The following is a 21,978-nucleotide window of genomic DNA, read 5'->3' on the forward strand; positions in this document are numbered from 1 at the left end:
CTTTTTTAGTTCATCAATCATGAACATACCAAGAAAGTCTTGTCTGACAAACAGCCTGAGGAGTTAGAGGATGACAGCCTGTGAATGAGAATGGAAGCAGATAATGTGGAGCTGTCTATCCATTCATTGCCACATAGATTTATCTAGTCTTCATACATTAAAAGATGGTTAACATGTGCACCCAGACCTCAAGTTTACCTTTTAGTAGGAGGGATAATTGTGAAAAGCAGAATTTCAAAGCCTTATATAAGGCGCCTTAGGAGGGGCTATGGGAATGTAGAAGAACCTCTGACAAGGGTGTTTAGGGCCCACCTGATGGAAACTATATCTGAATGGAGTCTAGAAGGATGAAAAGATAAAGCTAAGGTAAAAGGAGAAGGAAGATGTGTCATGGGGAGAGGGAGGTACCTGGCAGAGAGAGAAGCATGTATGTAAGAGGAAAATTTTATACTGTTGATGCATAAAGGATGAAGTGAGTAAGAAAGGCTATGAAGAAGGAAGTCTAGGTGGCAGGGCAGCCAGGGGTGAGGGCTTCTGTGCTACAGGGATCTTGTAAGCAGGTCATCATCCCGTGTTTTTGAATAATCACTCTGGCACAATGATTATAGTCCATGCCTCAAGGCAAAGATGAGATGAAGAGAGCCTAAAAAAGCCATGGGATAGAAAACAGAGAAGGGGGCTTAGTCCTTGGTTTATATGAAGGAAGGGTGCACATAAAGAGAAAAGGATGTGTTTGTTTTATTTATTTTTTTTATAATCAAGGTGACTGGGTGCTCTCTCTACCTCAAATAAAAATTCAAAAGGGTTTTGGGGTGAAGGAGGAGTATTGTTTCACATTCCAGTTGCAGATACTGTTGGCACATCCAAGTGGTTTGGATAGCTCTTCTCTGGTCCCAGCAGTCAAGCACATACATATAGAAGTCGCCTATTTGGAGAAATTGGGTTAGGGATATAGATGTGGGAATCTTCAGTACATAGGGAAAGACAACACACACACACACACACACACACACACACACCCCATCAGCATTTGAGATACAGGTAGACAAGTGATCTAGCTGAGGAGACTGAAAAGGGTGGGATGAAAACCAAGATAGAATTTTCATAAAAATCGAAGAGGGAAAATATTTCAGAAAACTGAAGTGTCTGAAGAGGCAGATAAGTTTATAAGAAAAAGTTGGAAACCTATTCCACTGTGTGTGCAGCTATCTCCAAGCTCCACTTCCATTGTTTACTGCCATGGGATTCATAATAGTGAAAAGTTGGAAATTAAGTATCTTTTATTAGAGAAATGGATAAAGAAATCATGGTACATTCACACAATGGTACACTGTATAGCCATTAAAAATGATACAGGAAGTAGTAACATGAAAATATAGTTAAGATATGCTTTAAGTAAAAAGCAGGTAACAAAAGTGTGTATATTTCATTTTGTCTTGTATATATGCCTATATAGACCTACAGTATTTATATGCATGCCTATATATGTGCACAAAATTATTTGAAAGAATTCACAACCAGCTGTTATCATTATTTGTCTATGAATGGAGGCTTGTTTTCCTTTTTCCCTTTATTATGTTTTCTATTTTTTTGGTGATAAACAGATATTGGCTTGATAAAGTGAAATAAAATAGGTATCTTTTTGTAGTAGAAAAGGTTCCATTTGATTACATGATCAGGATGTGTATAGAGAACAGTTTCAAGAGGATAGTGGAAGCAGAGGCTAGTAGGTAGGGGTTAGAAGAGTGAATGGACAGTAAGAAAGAGAGACAAGGAGTATGACACTTTGAAAAGTTTTGATGACAAAAGGGAAGGTGTGAAAGAGAACATAATTAGTGGAGGAAGGTAAAGGATGTTAGGATTTTGAGTCATTTTGGTTTGGTTTTTCTTTAGTTTTGTGCATGTACACACGTGTGTGCGTGTGTGGGTTTGTGTAACAGAGACAGGAGAGGCGATTACAGAGAATATGTGTGTCTCTCTGTAAATGTGTAATGGGTTTTAGGGTGATCAGAGGAAACCAAAATAAAGAACTTGCAGATTCAGGACAGAGAAGGAAGATAATAGATGGAACAAAAACCAGAGAAGGTAGATGGGGATGGAGTCAAGAAACAGGTGTGGAGATTGGTCTTCCTAGGGGAAAGAACATATCGTCCTCTGAGATTAGAGAGAACAGTGTAAATGGCTTGTTTAAGGGGGTAAGATGGGTCAGAACATCCAGGAGTTTAAATCTGATAGTCCTTTAACAGTGAGCAAGTCTTTTTATAGTGAAGAGATGGGTAGGGGCCTGATGAAAACCTTTAAGGTTTGGAAGTGTCCTTCAAAGACTGAAAGAGTCAGTTAATCAAGGATAAAAATTGGTATGTGTTTCTAGAAAAAGACTCAGCAAACCCTGACCAGGGAGCCAAATCTAGCCTGTGGTCTGTCTTTGTGGCCCATGAGCTAATAAGCATGCTTCTTACATTTTTAAAGTTTGTTTAAAAAAAGAAGAAGAGGGGCTCAGTCAGTTAAGCATCTGCCTTCGGCTCAGGTCATGATCCCAGGGTCCTGGGATCGAGCCCCACGTCGGGCTCCCTGCTCGGCGGGAAGCCTGCTTCTCCCTCTCCCACTCCCCCTGCTTGTGTTCCCTCTTTCGCTGTCTCTCTCTCTGTCAAATAAATAAATAAAATCTTTAAAAAAAAATTAAAAAAAATAAAAAATAAAAAAATAAAAAAAGAAGAAGAAATATATGGATATGACACAGACCATATGTGACTTGAAAATCCTGAAGTATTTACTATTTAACTCCTTACAGAAAATTTTTCCAACTTTGTTCTTTGGTAATCAAATTGAAGGTAGAATCCCTCACTTTGTATCAGGAATTCCATTTGCTCTAAAAGCAGTCAGCAACCTATCTAAAGAATGTTTTAATTGGCAAATGGTCAGGGATAGGTCTGAGGTATGAGCAGTGTTCAATTTGTTGATATGTGTGATGCTTACATAGGTATTTGCTTTAACACTATGCATGACTCCATAGTGTGCTGGGACAGTAACTCAAAAAATAATCCCTAATTTGTAGCATTTGCCAATTTCCATGGTATAAGTACTCCCAACATGGCTAATTTCAGGCTACCAATTAGTACTGAATGAGAAGTTGGGAAGAAATGTGCAGAGTTGGTTCTCAACAAGCCAGTTTGGGCCAGTTTGGGATTTTTTTCCACAGGGAAACAAATTTTGGAGAAATAGCTCATTCCATTTCATACCATATGAATTTTCTGACCTACTCTCGTGAATTAATTACACTGACTAAACTGTAAAGACTTTTGAAAAGTTTCTACTTCCATTTTTTGTAGCTACAGCTGAATTTGAACTCTAGGGCTAAGCTGATACCTGGGAAGATGCACATCTTGGTGAAGCAGAAAAGCTGTTGTTTCCTTGATAGAGCACAGCTCAAATTTAGGAATGTGAGAACCGTGTTTTGGCATAAATTTCTGATACTTTGAGACCTCTTTGGAGATTAGAATAAATGGAAATGCCCATAAGCTGAAGGACACAAATGGAATCCATCCAGATAGAGGTTGACCTTTAGGAAGACCATGTGTGCCAGTATGCATCGAGAGTTGCACAATTAAACTCCGGGCCTTCTTTCCTTACAACATATTATAGTAACCCACTGTATTTCCCCTTGCGTATTTTCCAGGGTATTTTATTTTCTGTTCCCCACTTCTTCTCAGCTTCTATAAACTTAAAAAATATAACTTAAGATATGAAGGCTTTTACGAGTTAATGAAATGGCCAAAAATTGTTAATCTCCTCTCAGGGAATAGCTGTGAATGCTCTGGTAGGCACTAGGAGAAAAAATCTCGGCTCCTCAATATGAATTGTTCTCATCACAGCTTCATGTTTCTGTAAAGGAACATTTCTTTAGCGCTCTTTCAACTGCTTTTAATCAGTTTAAGCTTTGATTAAAAATGAAATAACAAAAAGTGAAAAATTTCTCATGCAATTTGATATAAATAAAAGGAGCTGATAGAATTATATATATAAGAGAGTGGGGATTTGTTTAGATAATTTATTAGGCAAAGTCATCAAAATATATAAATGTTAGGAAAATAATAGGTATTTGAACAAAATATGTAAGACCAAACACCTGGAATAATTAGAGGCATAATTCCTTTCCCAAACAACGTTTCCTTTTTAGCTAGTTTGAGGTTTATTCTGGGACCTGTCACTTCATCGTACTTCAATATCTCTTCATGGCAACCTTCTCTTTATCTCCAGTTTCCACTGGCAAATATTTCTTTGTCTTGCAAAAAAGCTCCTGATGTGTGTGAAATATCAAGAGTAATGGACAGTACATGTTCTGCATGGAGCACTGGGTGTTATACACAAACAATGAATCATGGAACACTACATCAAAAACTAATGATGTAATGTATGGTGATTAACATAACAATAAAAATTTTAAAAAAAAGAGTAATGGACAGTAAACAGATGCTGCAAGGAGCTAGCTCATAAGTGATAGGCAAGTACTCTATGCTATGTATTCTCATTATTCAAAGGCCTTTTGACTTACTTGCTAGATCTTGGCTACATTCTAGATAGGTGAGGTATTATTATCTTTATGAATAATGGATTGCATAAATATGAGGGGTAAAAAATTTAAGGATCAACTGAACAATTTCTAACAATCTAATGAGAAAACTCATTGCAGGGCCAAGGGCATTAATGCAGAAAGTTGAAAAAATCAAGAGAGTTTAAAAGATCCCAGTCAATTGAATCATGGATTATTTAATTCTAAATAGCTAAGTTTTATGACTTTGGATGAGAAAGAGAGTTTTGTTTTGTATATCTTTTTTCTCTCTTTTTAAAAATAGATTAAGTCTTGGGCGCCTGGGTGGCTCACTTGGTTAAGTGACTGCCTTCGGCTCAGGTCATGATCCTGGAGTCCGGGATCGAGTCCCGCGTCGGGCTCCCTGCTCGGCAGGGAGTCTGCTTCTCCCTCAGACCCTCCCCCCTCTCATGTGCTCTCTTTCTCATTCTCTCTCTCAAACAAATAAATAAAATCTTTTAAAAAAAAATAGATTAAGTCTTAAATATTTATTTTTAAACCATATGTTCAGTTTTAATCTTGAACTCACTGGAAAGGAACACTTCCTCAGTACTATAATAAATGTAAATACCAAGCATTTAAAATGCATATTTGGCTTCTATAAACCAGAATAATGTTTTTTAAATCTTCTGTAGACTGTGACATAAACCACTTGATACTCTGAAATTCCTACATTAGCTTGAAATCAGAGTCATTCTAAGTGACATTCATATTTGTATATATTTTTTAAACCCAAACATTCATAAGTGTGTGACTTCGGTGAGGCCTTCCGACATGTTTATGACCGCGCAGAGCTTTGGGGTCCCTCGTCCGTCGGCGTGTGCTCCCTTGCTGCATACCACTGTATCTCGGAGTTCACCGCACACCCGCCTGCGGTGCTCCTTCATGAAGTCATCTCTCCTTGAGCTGTCTTTATAATACAGCAAGTCCCTGAATAATTGTTAAGTTAGGTCCTCCAAAATCCCAGTAGTGGTAGCTAGACTCTCTTTTAGCATAGTGACACATAAAAATTCTTAGTTACAGTAACTTTTACCAAAAAAGAATTTCATAGAGTATTGCGATGAAGAATGTGTCTCAAATACACCTGTGTTTTAGTTTTATCTACAAGGGGAAGTGTTATGCTGCTTACTGAGAGGAAGTAGGGCATCTTTTTCTACTTTGTGTATAATTGATTTATGAGGTCAGTGGAGAGCGAAATAATATATAACAATCGACAAAGGACAGAAATTCTGTACAGACATTCTGTACCTGATCAGGTGAGGGGATTTTTACTCAGACTTATTTTCTTGCTACTCTTTTCAGGTTCTTTTTTCTAACCCAGCTCATTCTTTCTTGGGCTTTATTTATAGCCTGCTGAACGTTGGCTTCAAGCTGTTTTTATTTTCTCTGTGTTTTCTTTGACTTCAAACCTTAGAACTTTCCTTGTCTCTTGGCCCATCCTACACTGGGGTTTGACACCAGCTTCCCTTTACCCTCTGCCTCAAACCTGAGGGCTGGCTGCACTACTCCTGTGCCTGGCCACAGTGTGTTCAGCCATAGGCACACCATTGTTCAAAAGAAGAAGTGAGGAGATGGGAGGATGATGTCTTTAACCTGGCATGTCGAGATTGAAATGCCCACAGGGACTCAGCAACCAGCTCAGGAAGAAAGTCTATGCTGGTGATAAAGATTCCCTGGTCATCACCGTATAGAGAAATAAAAACATCATCGGTATGAGTTAGATTACCACGGGAAGCTAAAGAAAAGACAGCTCAGCAAAGAACCCTAGGCATTTCAGGGAAGGACTCCCTACCCCCAAAAAAGAGGATTCCTGTGAAGAAGACAAAGAGAATGAAGAGAGAGGGCAGCATTTCAAGGAGGAGAATGAGGTTAAAAGAGCCTGTTACCACAGATAAATAAATTAAGGACTAGAACTTTTTACATTGCTGACTTAGACCAATTTTGGAGGAATAGGAAAGATAGAAATTTGATATACAATGAGAAATGCGTGGATAGTTTGAAGGCGAACTTGTGAGGAGGAATCATTTATCCATTGGCTCAAGAAGCTGTCAACCTAAGAGAATATGGGGCAAATCCCTTTAACTGGTCTCTGTTTTTTCAGTTGTAGGATAAGGGAATTAAAATAAATGATCTCCAACCACTGTTCTGCTATAATATTTTATCACTCTAGGAGTCTAAATCAATTCTTCAGGAGGAACAAAATTGTAACATGCTAAGCTGTACTTGATTGTCATCTCTACACTTGTTTTTGCATGTTTGCTCTGCATTTAACAATCTGCAAGCAGTATGGTACTTGTTTTGTTTTTGTCACACATTGCACTGTTTCAGCAGTTCATGTTGTTATAGTTGACTTAAATTCCTAATTTGTTTTGTTAGTAGAAAGGGTATACCACATTATTTTGAAGCACTAATAAAAGCCAAAAATAGAATGGAAAATGTACTAATTTTACAAATAGAACTTTTGTTTTTGTTTCTAACATTGGGTTGTTAAAGACTTCTTCTAAAACTTTTTTATACATCTCTTTTGAATCCCAGGTATTGCAATTTCAGATGAACTCGATAAGGTAAGTTGAAGAGAAAATATAGAATTTACATTTTATTTTAATTCACTATCTAAATGAAAGACTTTCTGAAACATAAAGTCTTCAAATATAATTTATTTGGTGCTAACTTTTCAAAACTTCCGGTTATATGCTTTGATTCTTTTATGAAAGTTATTGCATGAAGTATATATATCACCTACTCTTCAGAGTCAGGAGTTTTAGAATTTGGTTAGAGAAAACTGAATCTCACTGAATCACTAAAAAAAAAAAGAAAACTAATCATATTATATTACGTAAAATATTTTTTTCTGTACATGATGATGAAGATGAGGATATGGAAGACACTTGTACTTTTCTATAGCTATCCTTTGGAAAACTTAGTAAGTTTTGTATTGTTTTATTTTTAAATTCCAAGATATGAAGAGAATATGATGGTACCTTTACTGGGGTGATAGTTGTGAAGGTGGTGAGAAGTGACATCATTAGGAATGTATTTTAACAGTGGTGTCAGTAGAACTTGTTAAGTGTATCCGATGTGGGGAGTTGTAGAAGAAATCAGTCATAAATAAATAAATAAAATCTTTAAAAAAAAGGGGGGGCGTGTGGGTGGCTCAGTCGTTAAGCGTCTGCCTTCGGCTCAAGTCATGATGCCAGGGTCCTGGGATTGAGTCCCATGTCGGGCTCCCTGCTCCGCGGGAAGCCTGCTTCTCCCTCTCCCACTCCCCCTGCTTGTGTTCCCTCTCTCGTGGTCTCTCTCTCTGTGTCAAATAAATAAATAAAATCTTTTTAAAAAAGAAGGAATCAGTCAATGATGATTCCTAGGTTTGGGAGATAAACAACTAGGTACACTGTAGTGCCATTTATCAAAATTGGAAAAACTGGGGAAAAGCAGATTAGGCAGATTGCAGTAACAGTAAGAGTTCTCTTTTGGCTTGTTTATTTTGAGTTGTCTATTAAGCATATTTATATGCACTATTACTCATGAGAGACTCGATTTAGTTATACATCTAGGAGTCATTGGGATAGAAGTTCTCATTTTTGTTTGGTTTGGTTTGGTTTGGTCTCAGGACCCCTCTACATTCTTATGACAGAGGGCCTCAAGAGGCTTTGGTTTGTGTAGATTATATCTATCGATATTTACCATGTAAGAAATTAAGACTTCTAAAAAATGTATATGTTGTTCATTTTAAAAATAGCAGTGATAAAGCCATTATATTAACAAAGGTAACGTTTTTTATGAAAAATACTTTATTTGCCAAAACAAGGTATTTGTGAGAACACTACATTATTTACATTTTTGAAAGTCTCTTTAATGCCTGGCTTAATTGGAAACTTCTGCATTTTCATAACTACTTCTGCACTCATTGTGTTATGTTGTTTCGGCTGAAAAAAAAAATCTGACGTCAGATATGTAGTTGGAAAAGGGCAAAGCACCTAGAAATAGCCATTAATATTTGGTGAATGTTGACCCAAAATCTCTCTAAACAGAAGACATATTACAGCTGGCTTGGTGGCTAGATACATAGAAAGAAAATGATAGAAAGCATCATACAAAAAAATGGAATTCTATGAATCATTACATTTTAAAATAATAAACTATAATGTAATAATTGTATTATTTTTACAAAAACAATAAAGTTAGTACTCTTCTGTTCCAAATAGGATTATATCTTTTGAATTTTGTACCATAAAAATACATTTCTGTTTGACTAAATAATAAGTAAAATTTATCAGTATACTTATAAGTATTAAGTAAGTCAATAAACCATCATAATATTTAAAAATTAATTTGTATCTATATTAACTCTGTGCAAAGCTAGATCTTGACTACAAACAATAGCAAGTAGAAAAAGTGGTAGATGTGGTCTCCTGACTTTGTCCTGCTTTTCTAGTCTTCTTCCTCTTTGTGTCCATCATTGTCTTTGCCCCAGCTGGCCTCCTTCTTATACCACGACCTTCCTTACAACTTGCAGAAGTTTCATAATCCCTACTCCTGCATTTTTATTCTGTGTTCACTTTAAGTACAAAGACCTCATCATCTCTATTTCTAGGTTCATTTGCTCCTTCCAATATATTTTGCAAAGCCCTGGCTGCCTGAGCCATATATGAGCTTGTCTGATTTTGCTTGGCCCTTGTCCTTCCTTTCTTCTGGGTTCTAATTAGCAGTGGGGTTGGTGCCTACACCTTTTTTGTAAGCTAAAGAATATACTAATTGTTCTTTCAACTGAAAATAGATTTCACCCTCAGTGGATGCCATGATCCTTGATTAGTATCATCCTCAGAACACATCCGTACCCCAATACCCTCTCTCTTCCAAGTACTAGCTGAAAGGAGTTTCAATTTAACTAAATTGCTATTTTTCATTTACTTACCTGATATTCCTATTTTTGAAGACTTCATGGAAATTGATGAAATTTATTGTACATTTAATATTTTTAATTTTTACTGAGGTGTCAATAATTGTCATATATAAACTTTTATTTAAAAATACTTATGTCAGTGTAAAGAAATTGTTCCCATTCTCATACCTAATTTTTTAAGAGTTCCCAGATAATAAAAGGCAAACACAGGCTGCCAGAGCCATAGCCAGTATTCTTTGCCTGCCTGGAAAGCAGCTTTGGTTGGGGACAGAGTTGGCCCCATGGCGCTCTCTGCTGACCATTAAGCTCACAGTCCTGCATTTTTCTCGGTAAGAAAATGTGACTCTCAGGCAGATACTAAAAAAACCCAAAAGGAATGATTTACAACTTGCGTTGACCTGACACCTATGTCTTTAATGTAATAATAAAAATCAATTAAGTTTCTTCCTTTTAATCTTCCATTAAAAATTTGGGGGGGTTGCTAAAGATCTGTTTTTCTTAACCTTTATAAACTACCAATCATTTACTATCCTATTCCAATTATATTTAATTGTCATTTCTTTGAAATGATTTTTTTTTCCTGCAGATTTCAAAGTTAGTTTGTGGATTCTGATAAAGGTAGTAAGAATGATTAATTTTACTTAAAATGGAAACAGTAAAACAAAACAGAGGCTAATGTTAGTTTTAAGGCTTTTATTTTTAGTTGTGGGAATTCTGTCAATTTCTTATTCATTAGTTTTGTCCTTCCTCTTTCCTTAGCCCCTGTATTGGTTTTCTATGGCTGCTGTAACAAATTAAAATAATGCAAATTTATTATCTTATGTTTCTATAGTTTAGAAGTTCAACATGAGTCTCTCTGGGCTTAAATCAAGTTATCATAGGGTGCATTCCTTCCTGAAGTTCTAGGGGAAGTCTGTTTCCTTGCCCCTTCCAGCTCTTAGAGGCTGCTCTATTTCTTGGTGCATGACCCTTTTCCTCCATCTTCAAAACCAGAAACATCTCATCTCTGGCTAATTGTAGCCAGGAAAAGCTTTCTGCTTTTGTGGGATCATGTGATTAGGTTGGGGCCACCTGGCTAATCCGGATAATCGAATCTTAACATTTTTAACTTTAATCATGCTAAGTCCCTTTTGCCATTTAATGTAACATATTCACAGGTTTGGGTGTTAGGATGTGGACATTCTGGGAAGCTATCGTTTTGCCTTACAGCCACTATTCAGGTTCAGATAGTATTACCTTTCATATCTGTATCTAATTCTTCAGGCTGCTGCCATTCCAGTTCATCCTTTAAAATGCCATATAATAGACATGGCTGGTGCCTGCTCAGTTTCTGTTCGTTGGGGCAGTGTGACCAAGCCTTCAAGTGCTGTGAGGGTTGGATGCTTCTGGGCTCACTGTTTTCCTGAGGATTGCTTCAATCCATTGGGAGCCATCCTGCCCAGAGATGCCTGGGTTGGCCCTCAGTTAGTGACTGACTGAAATAAGACTCTGACTTGTCATTTACATTCCAGAGATCCTTATGAGATCAGGCTGTGAGTAGACTTTACCTGAACCCATATGTTTGCCTAGTTTCTTCCCCTGTCTTCTGCTTCCTTTACTCTCTTACAGGTTCACATGAGACACCCTATGAATATATCACCTTTTTTAGCCTCTGGTTCTAGGGAAGCTTACTTAGAGAATCCTGCTAAAAATTTTCCATGACTCCCTGCTACTTCAAATTAAGTCCAAATTTCTAACAGATTAAGCGGTCTCCATTTTGTCACTCAAATCTATATTTTATGCTTTGCTTCCCTCTTTTTCTCTATTCAGAGTCTGTTTTGTGCTCAACAAGGAATAGTGTAAGGCAGCTAGACTATAGTACTTTTCATATTTTTTGTTTATTTCCACATTTTTGCTCATTGTCATTCCCTCCCTTCTAAGTTTTCCATTTTTCAAGCTCCAGCCTTCCCTGATCACTCTTGCAGAAAGTGATCTTACCTCCTCTGAGTTTTTAGAGGATATAGCAACCACATCACAAATGACACTTCTTGTCTCATATTATGGAAATTTTTGTTCACTGCTTGAAGAAATTGCCTGATATTTTGGAAAAATCCACAGAGGAAACCTTGGACTGAACCTTGGCTCCTGCCATTTACTAATTATGTGGACTTCAGAAAGTTATTTATAGATGCTGGGCTTTAGTTTCCTTCTCTGTGAAATGTAATGGTTTTAGTAACTATTGAAAATAACATCAATTACTCTCCCACTCAAAAATAATTTTAGGCAGATTGCTAAAATGTAAAACATTTAAAAGGAATATTTGGGAAAATCATTTCAAAGGGAACAGAGCATAGGAAATATGTGAGTCCCCTGTGCAAAATGCAGTCTTGGGGCTCAATATCATCACTCTGGTTGAGACACAATTGAGCTTTTTGTTACTTGGTATCATCACCACTCACAGGATCATAGCAAACTAGTTGTTCACAGGGAAACTAACTATTCCTACTACTGAATCTTAAGAAAAATATCCCTCATTAATCCTCATGAAGTGGATACGTATAATGTATCAATAATATTCTTAAAAAATTTTTATGCTTCTGTGCACCAAAGGGTATAATCAACAGAGTGCAAAAATAACTTCCAGATTAGGAGGAATATTTGCAAATCATATATATATAATAAGAGGTTAATATCCAGTATATATAAAGAACTCCTACAATTCAACAACAAAACAAATAACCAGATTTTAAAATGGGCAAAGAACTTGAATAGACATTTCTCCAAAGATGATGTACAAATGGCCAGTGAATATATGAAAAGATCCCCATATCACTAATCATTAGAGAGATGTAAATCAAAACCACAACAAGATACCATCTCAAACCCTTAGGATGGCTACTATCAGAAAAACTCCAGAAAATAATAAATGTTGGTGAGGATGTAGAGAAATTGGAACTTTTGCACAATGTTGGTGGGAATATAAAACGGTGCAGTCACTATGGAAGACAGTATGGCAGTTCTTAAAAACATTAAAGATAAAATTACCATATGATCCAGCAATCCTCCTTCTAGGTATGTATCCAAAAGAACTAAAAGCAGGATCTTGAAGACATATTTGCACATCCATGTTCATTGTAGCCTTATTCACAATAGCCAAAAGGTGGGAGCAACCAAGTGTCCACTGATGGATAAATAGAGAAACAAAATGTGATACACACATACAATGGAATGTTATTCAGCCTTAAACAGGAAGGAAATCTTGTCATATGCTACCACATGGATGAACCTTGAGGACATTATGCTAAGTGAAAAAAAAGTTACAGAAAGACACATACTGTCTGATTCCAGTTATACAAGGTATCTAAGGTAGTCAAATTCATAGAAACAGAAAGTACAATGATAGTTGCCAGGGAGTGGGACACGGGAGTTGTTCAATGGGTATAGGGCTTCGGTTTCACAAGATGAAAGAGGTCCGCTCAACATTGGTTTGGACTGCATCGTGAATGTACTTAACATTACTGAATTGTATACTTAAAATGTATACTTAAAACTGTATACTTAAAAATGGTTTAGGAGGTTCATTTGTTTTACTATAATTTAAAACAATGTATTCTTACAGTAAATAAGATCATTAGTTTCATAGGAATTCCTTGAATAATGTCTGCTGACCTAGACAGATGTCATAATGCAAAAGCAAAGTTTAGTTGGAACAATTCCACAGGAAGTCTAAATAGTGATGTATAGACAGGGCTCCCTGGTGTTCTGGCTCAAGTAAAAGATACATTTTAGAGTATTTAGGGTTATAGATAGTTTGCATCTCTTTTAGACAACTCATCATTTAGACAACTCATTTAACCAACTTGTTAACTATTGAATGACAGCTTGAGTTTCTAGTCCTTGAATCTTTAAGTAGGTGTAATAATAATAATAATGGATATAATAATAATGGACTATTTAGTGCATACTATATTCTAGACCTTGGGCTAAGCATTTCTTATAGATTACACCATTTTACCCTAATGAAAAAATATCTTACATTTGTTGAGAACTTACTGCATGCCAGGCAGTGTTCTAAATTATTTACCTGTAGTATCTTATTTAATATTTACCAATACTCTGTGAAATTAGGTACTATTATTCCTGTTTGACGAACAACAAAATTGGGATGCATAGAGGTTAATAAGTTTATCAGAAGTTATATTAATTGAAAATAGAAGTGGGACACAGACACATTAACCTCAGAGCCCATGCTCTTAACAATTATGTCATGTATGTGATATAGTTACTGTTAGTTATCGGTCTATTAGATGACAAAACAGGAGCTCTTAGAGTTTCATAAGTTCCCCGTGGTCCCACAGTAAATGGAAGAACTGGAACTCAAACCCAGACAGTTTATATTCCAGAATCTATACTCGTAGTCTCTCCAGTGGATTATGCCAGTACAGTTCCTATTACAGGTGCCTGGTGCAGAAAAATCACTCACTTAATAATTACTATCTTTATTAGAAACTCTTTGTTCAGGGCGCCTGGGTGACTCAGTCGTTAAGCGTCTGCCTTCGGCTCAGGTCATGATCCCAGGGTCCTGGGATCGAGCCCCGCATCGGGCTCCGTGCTCAGTAGGGAGCCTGCTTCTCTCTCTCTCTCCCACTCCCCCTGCTTGTGTTCCCTCTCTCGCTGTGTATCTCTCTGTGTCAAATAAATAAATAAAATCTTTTTTGAAAAAAAAAGAAAGAAAGAAACTCTTTGTTCACAGTGCCTACTAAGCCTTGGGGAGATAATTGTGTAATAGCCAGAACTAAGTATGTTCCATTTCTCTAATCCAGTTTTACTTTTTGTGGCCTTTTACCATATTGCCTACTATCAAGACATTTTCTTTGAGTTATTTTATTATATTAAGAGCTCTAGTTCTAATATGATAGAAATCTAGAAAGGGAGGTCGACAGTGTAGTGTTCATTCTCACAAATAATGTTTCAGCATGGAAGTTAAGTATATATGAGACCATGCAAAAGACTAACTAGGTACATAATAATGGATTGTATTTATCAAGCATACAGTATGACAGGTACTGTGCCAGGTGTCGTAAGTACACTTTCTTACTAACATTTGCAAGAGCCCTATTTTGAGAAAGCTCTTATGTCCATTCTACACATAGGACAGTTGAAGCCCATGGAGTTTTGTAACTTCTGTGAATTTACAGACATAGATAATATACTGTAGAACTCAGATTTGAGTGCAAATTTAACTCCAAAACCCATTTTCTTAAATACTATGTTATGTTGCCTCACTAACAAGTAAGAAGCTCAACAAGAGACTATTTTTTATTATTTCAGACTGGCTATCTGATGCGAGTAACATAATCTGGTACAGACATAATATGCCATGGGCTTTCTAGCCTCTGATGATTGCCCCCACTGAGTATACCAGTGGAAGGACTGAAATCTTAACTCCTTCAAAGATAAGATATTTTTTCACCAGATAGATTTGTTTTGCTTTGACTTTCCATTTCTATTCATTTCTCCCAAGCAAACAAATCTGGATTGCATTCCTTGTGTGTGTGTGTGTGTGTGTGTGTGTGTGTCTGTGTGTGTGTGTGTGTACGTGCATGTCTTTGTGATTATTTAGAGAATGGTTTTGGGATTTAGGGCATACTTACACTGTTATGATCCTTTGTCTTGTTTCTGTGTTCCAGAATCTCTTGCCCACCCACATGTGACCACCTACATGTGTATCCTATATTTTTGGCAGTAGAGGAAAATCCATAAAACTGCTTAATATCTTGTGTTGGTCATATGTTTGATTTATAACAAGCAATAGTCCTAATATTAAGGGAGACCACCAGTATAATTATTGTTCATGTTTTATCTTAAAAACCTATCTCTTAAAAATGAAATGTGGAAAGTGACAATCAAGGAAAAATATTTGCAGCTTACATCACAGGCAAATCTTAATAACCCTAATTATAGGACGCTTCTAAAAATAGAGAATAAAAGGCCTAAATTCCACTAAAAATGAGCCATATGAATAGATTGTTCACAGAAAAAAAAAATGAAAATGTTCCTTAATCATATGAAAAGATGCTAGTTGCCTCATTCAGAATAAGAGAAATGCAAATTAAACACCACTGCTTACCTATCAGACTTTTAAAAATCCCCAAGTTAATTAAAATACTCTTTTGGTGAGGCTGTGAGGAAATAGGCACTTTCAGACATTGCTGGTGAGAATGCAAAATGGTACAAACGCTATGCAGGGAGAATTTTCAACATTTAAAAAACTTTATGTGCAATACTTTTTGATTAGTTCCTTGAGTCTATTCCAAAGACACACTGGCAAAAATATAAAAAGACTTATGCATGAGGTTACACCTTGTCATGCTATTTTAATAGCAAAAATATAAAACAGCTAAATGTCCATTAAAAGAAAAATATTGGATACATTGTAGTACCTCCACACAATAGAATATTATATAGCTGTAAAAATGAAAGAATCTCTCTATAGAGACTTCAGAGTAATTCCCAGGATATATTGTTAAATGAAAGAGGCAAGAAGAGGAAATGTGTTTGTAAGTGTGGTACCATTTATCTGAACAAGTGTAATGAAAATATAGATACATATTTGCTTAGATGAAAGCCAAAATAACAAGAGCAAAATCTGTCATACTGTAAAACACACACACACACACACACACACACAGACACATTGTTTTTTAAAAGTTACATATAGAAAGGTGTAGAGAGGAGATGATAGGGATAGAGGCTTGATTTCTTAGAACTTTGAATATGTATGCATTTGGGACCACTTACATATATAATTTTAAAACAAAATAAAATCTTAAAACAGTAATTTTTAATAATCAAAAGCAAAATGAAACAAATCAGCACAACTGTGTTTCAGGGTTGATGGTGTAAACCCACTGAGATGAATTACTCCAAGTCATTATAAACACAGTGATTTGATTGTTCTCTGCTCCCTAAGGACAGAGGGAACAGCAGTACAATCTAAAGCTATTTTTGGCAATTGTGTCATTGATGGATAGTGTTGGCATTATTATAAAGAGATTATTGTCTATGCTTTGTGTGATATAACAAAGAATTAATTATGTTAATATCCTTAAGAACCAGAATTTTTGGCATAAGGGAAAGGAAATACAGATGTAGGATGAATATTAAGTAAAAATCCAATAATCCTGTTTTTAAGAGGAAGTATCATTAAGAACTCATATTTTTTTTGATGAATCACTAAATTCTACACCCAAAACTAATATTACACTGTATGTTAATTAACTGGAATTTAATAAAAACTTGAAAAAGAAAAAAAAATTCCTGGTTTTTTAATTTATTTTTAATTTTTTAAATTCATTCATTTCTTTTTTATGTTTTATTTGGGTGTTTATTTTTTTATTATGTTAATCATTAGTTTTTGATGTAGTGTTCCATGATTCATTGTTTGCATATAACACCCAGTGCTCCATTCAGTACGTGCCCTCTTTAATACCCATCACCAGGCTAACCTATCCCCCCACCCCCCTCCCCTCTAGAACCCTCAGTTTGTTTTTTAGAGTCCATAGTCTCTCATGGTTTGTCTCCCCCTCTGATTTTGATTTCCCCCCCTTCATTTTTCCCTTCCTGCTATCTTCTTCTTCTTCTTCTTCTTCTTTTTTTTTTTTTTTTATATTATTTGTTTTAGTGGTCAGATCTGTGATTCAACAGTCTTACACAATTCACAGCGCTCACCATAGCACATACCCTCCCCAATGTCTATCACACAGCCACCCCATCCCTCCCACCCCCCACCACTCCAGCAACCCTCAGTTTTCTGAGATTAAGAATTCCTCATATCAGTGAGATCATATGATACATGTCTATCTCTGATTGACTTATTTCGCTCAGCATAATACCCTCCAGTTCCATCCACGTTGTTGCAAATGGCAAGATTTCATTCCTTTTGATGGCTGCATAATATTCCAGTGTGTGTGTGTGTGTGTGTGTGTGTGTGTGTGTGTGTGTGTATCCATCATCTGTCGATGGACGTCTTCTTTATCCATTCATCTGTCGATGGACATCTTGGCTTTTTCCATAGTTTGGCTATTGTGGACATTGCTGCTATAAACATTGGGGTGCATGTACCCCTTTGGGTCCCTACATTTGTATCTTTGGGGTAAATACCCAGTAGTGCAATTGCTGGGTCATAGGGTAGCTCTATTTTCAACTTTTTGAGGAACCTCCATACTGTTTTCCAGAGTGACTGCACCAGCTTGCATTCCCACCAACAGTGTAGGAGGGTTCCCCTTTCTCCGCATCCTCGCCAACATCTGTCATTTCCTGACTTGTTCGTTTTAGCCATTCTGACTGGTGTGAGGTGGTATCTCATTTAAATTCAATTAACTGAAGTATAATACATCATTAGTTTTTGATATAATGTTCAATGATTCATTAGTTCAGTATAACACACTCTCCACTGACACTGAGCACAACTAGAGAGCAGATACTGTTTTCTAAATATCATTCTCTGTTAAAAGGAACCAGGGCTCTTTGGAGAAATGGCTGAATCTAGGGCTGCAGCTAAGAAAGTATGTGTTTTGTCTGGATTGTCTTTTAGTGTCAGGAAGTAAGATGCAATCAAAGAATGATGGAACATTTCAAGAAAACACAGGAGCCTACTTCTAGGAGCTCCTTCTAGGGACTTTTTAAAACCTAAAAATAATGATACTAATATGTTACAGTCCATTGAATAAAAAAATTAATCCATAAGCCCATTCTGATATACCTACGTATGTACATGCATACATACACACATGGAGATGAGAGGGAAGCTCTTTCTCATGGTAGAGTATCAACAAATAAATCTGGAAGGAATGGTGAAATTAGAAAATCACAGATTGGTAGCCATCATAGTAATTGATGCAGGGAAGGGTCAGCGAAGGATGTTAAAATTAGTGGGTGAAATTTTGATGAATTACAGGTTATCTACATAGTTTCAGACTTACTCCCCAGAAGATACTTAATAATTAACAAGAGAGAAGTAGCAACTTTACGATGGAGAAGCATGAAAGACAGCACCTTAACCGAGTGGCCAAGGTTAATATCACTTGTGATGAGACAAATCAGTATCATGTGCCTTTTGATATGAAAGGAATACATCACTTCTGTGTCATACTTGCCAAAAATGCATGACTTCACTATAATCATAGGAAACATTGGAAAACGACAAATTGAGGGACCTCCTAAAAAAATAAATGGCCCATATTTTCAAAAAACATAAAGGTCATAAATGTGAAATACTGAAAACTGTTCTACATTAAAGGAAATTAAGCAACAACAATAAGAACATTACAATTGAATGTCATATATGATCTAGGATTCTCTATTGCCTTGAGCAGCTCTATTCAAATAATTGAGGAAATTTAAACAAGGTTATTTAATACAATATTAGTATTGTTCTTACGTTAATTACTGATTTTGATAATTATACTGTAACCACCTAAGAAAATGTCCTTCTTTTTAGGAAATAACACCCTGAAGTGTTTAGGAGTAAAGAGCAACTTACCTTCAAATGGTTCTGGGGAAATTTTATTATAAATATGAAAAAGAGAGAAGGAAAATGATAAAGCAAAATATTAACCACCAATGTTGACATTATTACATTAGCAACATTTGGGCAATCTGAATGAAAGGTATACAGAAATTCTTTTTTTTCTTTTCTCAACTTTTTTGTAAACCTGAATTATGTCAAAGTAAAATATTTAAAACTTACATGTTTCTTATATCTGACCACTATTACCGGCCCCAAAATAATGAGTTCATCCAAGTGTCCAGAATCTAGTCTTAAAATGTATTTCCCACTAAAATGAATTGGAGTCCCTTGGAATAATGGTTGATTCTGAGTTGGAAGCAAAATGAGCCTAAACATCCTGTTATGCCAGAAAGCAAAACATGTAAAAGACCACTTGGCTGTGTCAAAAGAGCTCAGGAGCCAACTTTAAATAGTCTCCCACTGGAAAGAGTTGAGAAGATTTGAACATGAATAAGAATAATAACTGCAATGCAGTGAATTATATCTAACATTTTAAAATTTTTATGTTCATCCAAAAATTAACCTTAAAAATATGTGAGGAGGCCAAAGTTACTACTTTCAAAAACTGGTAAAAGTAAAGGGAAAGAATCAAACATTTAATCTACCTTTCCTATACAAATTGTATTTCAGGGTAACCAAATATTTGAGGAAGTTTCTCTTTACAGAAGTTTTCCAGCAAATAAATGAATATGGTCTTATAAAATTAGACAATCACCATTTGGCAATCTTTAGTGAATTAATGGATCTAAGCAATAATTATCAATCCTGCCAAAATTAGTCAAGAAGAGTGAAGAGTCAACAGGACATTATGTGCCTCCAGATGGAACTATCGTCATCCTCCCTTATCTGTGGGGTGATACGTTCCAAAATCCCAGTGCAGTGGAGGCCTGAAACCATGAATAGTACCAAACCCTATATATATATACTATGTTTTTCCTATACATACATATGTATTATAAAGTTTAATTTTTAAATTATGCAGAGAGATTAACAATAAGTAATACAGAGAACAACTATAACAATATATTATAATAAAAGTTATGTGACTGTGGTCTCTCTCCTTCAAAATATCGCACTGTACTTCCTGTGATTATGTGAGATGTTAAAATGCATACGTGATGAGAGAAGTGAGGTGAAAGATGGAGGCATTGTGACGTACTGTGAGGCTACCGTTGACCTTCTGACGATATGTCAGAAGGATCAACTACTTTCTGGACTGTAGTTAGTTGACTGCGGGTAACTGAAACCACAGAAAGCAAAACCGCAGATAATGGGGTGGGGGGACTAATGTATAACCATTCTCTCTGAAGCAGTACTCAGAACAACAACAAAAACTTTATCCAAAACTGACTACTAATTTACAGAAATTACAAGGGGTAGAGGGACATTTCAAGCCGCATCACAGGGATGTAAAGGGAAAAATCCAGACTATGGAAAACTCACAGGACAGACAATTTGGGTTTTTTGGAAAAACAACAGCAACAACAAAATTACAGGACAAAAAATGACATAGGAGAACCTGTAGATTAGAAGAGACATAAAAGTAAGTCATAACACATCAAGTCTTGTGTAGAGTCTGACTTGTACAAACAGATAATTTCCCTGAGATAATCAAGGAAATTTGAAAATTAATGAGGTTATTTGTTGATATTAAAGAATATTGTTACTTTATTGTTGAAAGTGATAATGGTATTTGTTTATAAAAGCACCCTTCTTAGAGATACATAATTGACCGTTTACAAGTGACATGATACAATGAATGGGATTTGCTTTGAAATGATCTTGGCAGGGATGGGGGGATATGGAAGGGACATGGATGGAGATAGGATGAAGTGAGTTTACCTGTGAGTTGATTATTGATGAAAATGTGTGTGACTACAAAGGGGTTTATTTTGCTCTTCTGTCTACTTTTGTATTTGCAAGAAAATTTCCATAATGAAGAATAAAATGTTTTAGATCACAGGTAGGAGGGTGCGGAAGATAGTGGGGGAAAGGAGGAGGGATAATATTGGGTCTCTATTAGGGCTAGCAGATATGCTAAGGGGTTTTTGATGTGTTACTGAATTTAGTTTTTGGACCAGTCCAATGAAGTGGTTGTGTTTTTCTTGTTTTACAGATAAGGAAACTGAGGCCAGAATGATTAAGTGATTTGCTGAATCAGAATTAGTACTTAGATCTAGAATACTTCCCTCTGGCTTCTGATTGTTCATCTGACTCCAAATCCATGCTTTTCCCTTATACTAACACTATACTCCCCATGAAAGGGGAAAAGCTAAAATGGGTTTAATGCATTATTATAACAACTTTATTGAGATAATAATTCATATAATAAAATCTAAACTGGTTTTTATTATATTCAAAGTATATTAGCACAACCTAAGTTTAGAACATTGTCATTATCCCAAAAGAAACCTTGTACCCATTCCCATCCCCCCAGCCCCTCAGCCCTAGACAACCACTAATTTGCCTTCTGTCTCTATAGATTTGCCTATTCTAGAAATTTCATATAAATGCAGTCAAACAAATGTGGTCTTTTGTGACTGTCTTCTTTGACTTAGCATAATGGTTTCAAGGTTCAGTGATGCTGTTGCTCGTATCAGTACTTCATTCCTTTTTGTTGGTGAATAATATCCTACTGTATGGATAGGCCTAATTTTGTTTATTCATTCATCAATTTATGGACATTTGAGTTGTTTCTACTTTTCAGCTATTACGAATAGTGTTTCTCTGAATGGTCATGTATAAGTTTTTGTGTGGATGTGTGTTTTCATTTCTCTTGGGCATATCTGTAGGAATGGGAATGCTGGCTCATATGTTACTCTGTTTAAACTCTTTGAGAAACTGCCAAACTATTTTTCACAGTGACAGCACCATTTACGTTCCAATCAGCAAGTGTGAGGGTTCCAATTTCTCCATATCTTTGCTAGTACCTGTCTG

At 36.0% G+C, this 21,978-nt stretch overlaps 1 protein-coding gene across 1 annotated transcript in view; it reads left to right on the top strand.

Annotated features, from left to right (window-relative positions):
• Positions 1-21,978, top strand: part of CUNH8orf34 (chromosome unknown C8orf34 homolog) — a 373,414-nt gene that overhangs the window by 110,311 nt on the left and 241,125 nt on the right. Inside the window, 1 exon segment of the mRNA XM_032421931.1 lies at positions 7,124-7,152. Within this exon segment, the coding sequence (XP_032277822.1) occupies positions 7,124-7,152 (29 nt within the window).

The sequence above is a fragment of the Phoca vitulina genome, unplaced genomic scaffold, assembly GCF_004348235.1.
Source record: "Phoca vitulina isolate PV1807 unplaced genomic scaffold, GSC_HSeal_1.0 scaffold25, whole genome shotgun sequence".
Taxonomy (NCBI): domain Eukaryota; kingdom Metazoa; phylum Chordata; class Mammalia; order Carnivora; family Phocidae; genus Phoca; species Phoca vitulina.